This window comes from Olea europaea, unplaced genomic scaffold (assembly GCF_002742605.1).
Source record: "Olea europaea var. sylvestris unplaced genomic scaffold, O_europaea_v1 scaffold510, whole genome shotgun sequence".
Taxonomy (NCBI): domain Eukaryota; kingdom Viridiplantae; phylum Streptophyta; class Magnoliopsida; order Lamiales; family Oleaceae; genus Olea; species Olea europaea.
Genome location: NW_019263417.1, coordinates 197,679 through 203,743, shown reverse-complemented (window position 1 = coordinate 203,743; position 6,065 = coordinate 197,679). Strand labels below are relative to the sequence as shown.

At 34.2% G+C, this 6,065-nt stretch overlaps 1 protein-coding gene across 1 annotated transcript; it reads left to right on the top strand.

Moving 5' to 3' along the window:
• Positions 1 to 313: 313 nt before the first annotated feature.
• Positions 314 to 2,809, top strand: LOC111388618. Its single transcript, XM_023013373.1, has 5 exons — positions 314 to 477; positions 561 to 693; positions 1,057 to 1,160; positions 1,238 to 1,409; positions 1,498 to 2,809. Exons 1-5 carry the CDS (start codon positions 437 to 439, stop codon positions 2,671 to 2,673), a joined length of 1,626 nt encoding a protein of 541 aa, XP_022869141.1. The 5' UTR covers positions 314 to 436; the 3' UTR covers positions 2,674 to 2,809.
• The last annotated feature ends 3,256 nt before the right edge of the window (positions 2,810 to 6,065 follow it).

Below are 6,065 nucleotides of genomic sequence, written 5' to 3'. Positions count from 1 at the left end.
TAGTTACCCAATTTAGACAACTTAAGGTTTAATAATCTATTTGAAATTTTGTTGAAAGTTTAGTAACTGCAAATGAAATTTATCATCAAAGAAATCAAAATACTTTTGCTTGTTAGCAATAATATTTGTCGCCACTTAGAAAGAATGTAAAGAATTTATTTCAAAAATTCTCCAAAGAATGAAGAATTTTACCCACAAAATGGAGGGAAAGAATGTCAACTCAAACAAGTCATGGAGTGAAATGGTGGAGCAGTTTCCAACCCCACAAGAACTTTGCAAACCATAAAATAACTACCCAAACTGGTAATAACCCAACTGTCACTTCACCTTCATCATCAGCTAAATAAAAAATATTGGCATGCTCTATTTTACTCATTTTTTCACAATTGATTCAGCAGCTCTTTATTTCTCCAAGAACTAAAGCATATATTCGAAAATGTTTGATATCCTTTTTGGATGGAGAAAAGCTTCTAAATGGTAAATGGGAATCTTCTTATGCTAATTCTGTTGTGTAATTCAAGGTTTCAATGTATTGATTTAATTCACATGGTTTTCGACAGTAAGAAACTTATACGAAGTGCTCAGTGTCGTCTGAAACTGCTCAAGAGCAAGAGGAGTTGTATCGTAAAGCAGTTGCGCACAGATGTGGCCGAGCTTCTTCGACATGGGCATGAAAAAAGTGCCTTTGACAGGGTAATTCATTAGAATTGTTACTTTAGAATCTCATCGTTTCTGGTTTGTATATCCAGATTGTGTATGATCTTCTCGGTTTATATTGAAGGAATTGAATTATATAAGCTCATTAGCTATATTAGGATTTAGGAAGAGGACGGGGTTGCCTTATCCCACCGTACTTATAAGTAAACGATAAAGAAATCGACAGCCTAAGAGCAAAATCCTCAATAGCTTAAGATAAAGAATTTATGTCATTTCACATTTGTACTGTTGTTGATAGAAATCAAAATCTTTCTATATTGCAATAATTTTTTAGATGAGTTAACAAGAAGATTTTCCTTGTTTCCTAGTCTCGACTCATATTTTGCCATTAATTTTCAGGTTGAGCAGCTATTGAAAGATGAAAGTATGGTGGAAGTATATGATCTAATTGAGAAATTTTGTGAATTTATAATCAACAACCTTTGCTACATCCGCAAACACAAGTATGTTTTGCTATATCAATTCGATCAAATCCTTGCGTGGATTATGACTAAATGTATTGTTTTTGGTTACTTCTTAGGGACTGTCCGAACGACATTAATGAAGCAGTGTCGACTCTCATATTTGCATCAGCAAGACTTGGCGATCTACCAGAACTGATAACCATTAGGAAACTCTTTCAGGAGCGTTATGGTCAGAGATTCGCAAGTGCTGCGCTTGAATTACACCACGGAAATCTTGTAAATCATCAGGTTGTCCACTTGAATCAGTGTGATTTGTTTATTTAGTCGTACATGTATTCAGCAATAACTGTAACTACATGAATTTATTTCATTGCAGATTAGGGAGAGCATTTCCAAACAAAATGTGCCAGATGAAGTGAAGTTCAAACTGTTAGATGAAATTGGGAGGACTTGTGTTGAGCCAGGGCTGCTGTTGCTTGAATACAAACCCGAGTTGCTAGAAGAATCGGTAACCACACCTATAGGCAATAAGTTATCGAGTAGTGATTTTCAGAAACATAATGACGACAATGGCCTTGAAATACCGGTTACCAACATTGAAGGGATGCGAGGAAAAACTGTATACATTGATCTGTTATCCGAGAAGCAAACAATTTTGAAAAGTCCGTGCGATTCTTACAAGTTTACAGCAGTCCAAAACTCTGCTCACATTATAGAAGAGAAACTAGTGAAGTCTTTACAGCATAATGATATGGCTAAATTTGCGGTTTCAGAGTTTACTGGTGAAACTAATGGTGGAGGCATGGCAGACGAGTCTTCTTCAGAAACGTCAGTTCGACTACCAGAAGAAATGATATATCTTGATGATATTGAGGAATTCGTGTCTCCATTGAGCAAAGACGGAAATTGCCAAGATCAAAGATTATTCATGTTCAAATCATCTGCCGTTGCCTTGAAACCCGAAATAGATTATGCTATCGAGGCAAATATCATTCCTCGTCATGACAAGGTATCAACGAAATCGAGGAAAACTAGGAAGGCAGGTAGAAAAAGATTGAGAAGATCAGTTTCAATAGAAAACAGAGATGTGAACGATGTTGAGTATGCAAGTTACTACGGTGAAAGATTATCAAATTACAAGACGAAATCTCTTAATCGGAGAAAGCATCAGAAGAAGATTCCAGTCGAAGACAAGAATGGAAGGCAAGAAAATGAGAACTTCACTTGTTCTTCCGAAGTGAAGAGCAACTTAAGTTTTGTCAAGTACAGAGAGAAAGAATTAAGATGTAGAAAAACCGCAATCTCCAAGACGTTTACAGTGCATAGTCTATACGAAGAAAGGGATGAGCAATCCCATTTAAGGGCAATGAGTATGCCCTTGGAAAGGCCTAAAGAAAATCCTACAGAGAACGTTTTAAGGTATCAGTCTTTCCCAATTCAACAAAGTAAAGGATCATCTTGTTATCGCCATATCCACCCAAAGCTTCCAGACTATGATGAACTAGCAGCCAAATTCATGGCTCTCAAAAAAGCAAATTTCCAACCTATTTGATCTGTATTTTTTCTCAACAGCTCTTTCTTTTTGTATTTACTTAATAGGAAATTCATGGCTTAATTTTCTGTATATGTGATGTAGCCGGACAAAGAATTGTGCTATTGTAGTATATAGATTAGGGGTTTGTTTGAGCCATATTATTTTTAAAAAAATACATTTTTCAACAGTAATTTGACATTATTTCAACCACATATTTTTCAATAAAATAATATTACACTCAAATCTAAAACTTTTCCTTATTTTTTAACCACACATTTCTCATTGATTTGATGTGAATAATGCATTTTTTTTCCAAGAATGTGGCTCAAACGTGGGCTAGATGACGATACCTTTACTATAAAATGAAATACAAGGAGTAAGAAGACCTATCAATTGAAACTTGTGATAGCACAATGTCTTAAAGTAAAATTGTCCTTTCTAATTACTGCTACATATTTGGACTATTACCCTCGTGATAAAACGATCAGATCACTTTTATAACAATCATAAACGATTTACATATCCCTCAAATTTTATTCCAGGACAATCTTTGAGCAAAATAATATTTAGAATCAATTTTTCCTAAAGTACAACAGATGAAAATGAGATTATATATAGCCCAAAACGTTCCGCGGGCATAATCCAGTGATGCAAAGAACAGGAGTGAGATAATCTCAACCTTGTTGGCAATCGCAGTATGAGGGTTCGATCCCTGATATATAAAATTGGACTCTTTGTGGGTACTAGTGTACAGGCAAGCTCTTGTTCCCTAGCCTGCTGAACCACATCCCGCGATTTACCTCTCTCACGATGTTCTAAGAATAGGGCGGAACGGGACGGTGGAGGCTCTCAAAGTTGGGGTTCGACCTTATATATATATATATATATATATATATCCCAAAATGTAACTTCCAATATTAATTCGAAATTAATAAATAAAAACTCTTGCTTTTTTTTTATTCTACTTAGAATTTAATTAAAACAAAAAATTTTGGATTTTTATGCTTCCACTAAATCAACCGGTAAGTGTTTCAACTGTTTATATTGCTGGCTAGTTGACCAAATAAATTCGAAAAATGATTATAAAAATAATAATTTTGTTTTAATCAAGACATCCAAGTCTCAACCATAAACTTTTAAATATTAATGTGAAATGTGATTCGAATCGTCATCCTCCCACATATTTTCACACTTTTTACCACTCGACTAACTATTAAAATTTAATTATTTCTTTCAAAACATTATTTAATCACCTGAAATCTTGAACGGAATAAGCACTGTACCAAGCCTGATAATTTGTTTCCGGGCCCATTCATTATTTCCTTATTTTCTTTGGGAGATTATAATCTATTGATTTACTTTCTTTTTAATTGTGTTTCCCCCGTCCCCAACCCGCTGCTATTTGTGCATTTCGATACGCTTGAATTTAAGTTCACTTCTAAGACGGCTCTGTTAAATGAATGATTTTGATTATTGAATAAATACTTTAAGAGATTTCTCATCACTTGTAAAATCAGTATTCTTGCAAATAATCTACGACGACCCTTTTATTGGATTTTGTGTTTATATAGTATAATTTTGATATTGTAAAATAATACTTTTTATAAAATATATAAAATTTATTTTTGTTTATTTATTGTCAACGAGTTTATTTGATATTGAGCATTTGAATAAAAGTATCAATGATCACTTGTGATAAAGTGGGTCCTTGAGTGGAGAATTACCGTGTGACACAGTTATATTTTTAACTATAAATAAATTATCCAAAACAAGTGTATGAAAGTTGTTACGCCTCTTTTAATGAGGCTCCAAACAAAGGACATGTGGTGGCCAGCTACCAAGTTCAACTAGGCCCACACTCTACATAACTATTCTACATGGCTTAGCTAAGGCCATATAATGAGGTAGTCGAAGTGATGCATCACCTCAACTGAGGTTACATGTAGATGCCGATCCTCCATGAGCTAAGTAAGGTGCCACAACCTGCTACAAAGTGATTTTGATGAAATTGGCCCTTTTAACGAGAGAACATCTAACACTTCAACTGTTCCCAAAAGATCTTTCATACAAAGATTTTTTTATGATTGATTGATGTGACATCTCTACAGCAGACATCTCATGATCAACTCATGAATCTATTTTTCTAAGGTCAGACATATGCTATAGGGTGGATATTTTTCGCAAACACTTAAGGCCTCTCAACCTATAATTGTATTGAAACTTAGGAGAAGATGCTTCGGACATTAGGATGAGACTATGTTCCTCTTCTTCTATTATAAAAGTTTATAATTCGTGCTATTTGAAGGTAATACAATTTTATGCTTTCAAGAATATTGCCCTCATATTTGTACTCTCGTATACCATTGATTCCCAAACACTCTTATAGCTCACGTATTCTGCACATTTCATACCCAAGTACACCTATACTGTTGATTGATTTGACGTCAAAGTGCACACAATCACATTCCTCACCTCGAGGGAAGATTAAGTATTCCTTACTATTTTTCCAAGTGTGTAGGAAAAAGGCAATCAGGGTTAGAGTGGAATCAGAATCCGTTGACCACATCTTTCGTATAGAAATCGAGATCAACAAGAGTTGTCACCTTGTATTGAAATGTTTTAGTGTTCATTGATTTACTATTCCGGATTATGATTTGTTATTATGGAGTGTACTGAACGACCAAGTTTCAAATTTAATTACATAGCCGGATCGTGTGGAAAATTAAATTCCTTTTGATCGTCGAGTGTTTTGACTAAATCTCTTGACATGATTGTGTATATCATTTTCAGAGTTTAATGGGTCTTTAATGCACCAGTTGGTTATATCAATTTGATTGATGAAATATCTTCGATAAATTAAAAACTCTATTTCTATTTGTATTTACTTAATAGGAAATTCAGGGCTTAATTTTCTGTATATGTGATGTAGCCGGACGAAGAATTGTACCATTGTAGGATAAAGATTAGATGACAAAACCTTTACTATAAAATAAAATACAAGAAGAAAGAAAACCTATCGATTGAAACTTGTGATGGCACAATGTCCTAAAGTGAAATTGCCCATCCTTAACTACTGCTACATATTTGGACAATTACTCTCATGATACAATGATCAAATCACTTTTATAGCAATCACAAACGATTTACCTAACCCTCAAATTTTATTCCAAAACAACATTTGAGCAAATTAATACTTAGAATCAATTTTTCCTAAAGTACTATTGGGCAATTTGTTGTCAAATGACCTCTCCGAGCTATGATGTTATTTGCTTTTAATTTTTCAGTTGGCTTGACCAAATGACTGAATGAAATTGTTGCGCCACAATCTAGAAGACACGACCCAAAGGTTAATTGGACCAGTTGAAGCAACCTAAATATTTTAGTATTGCTCATGGCCCAACTTACTTTAT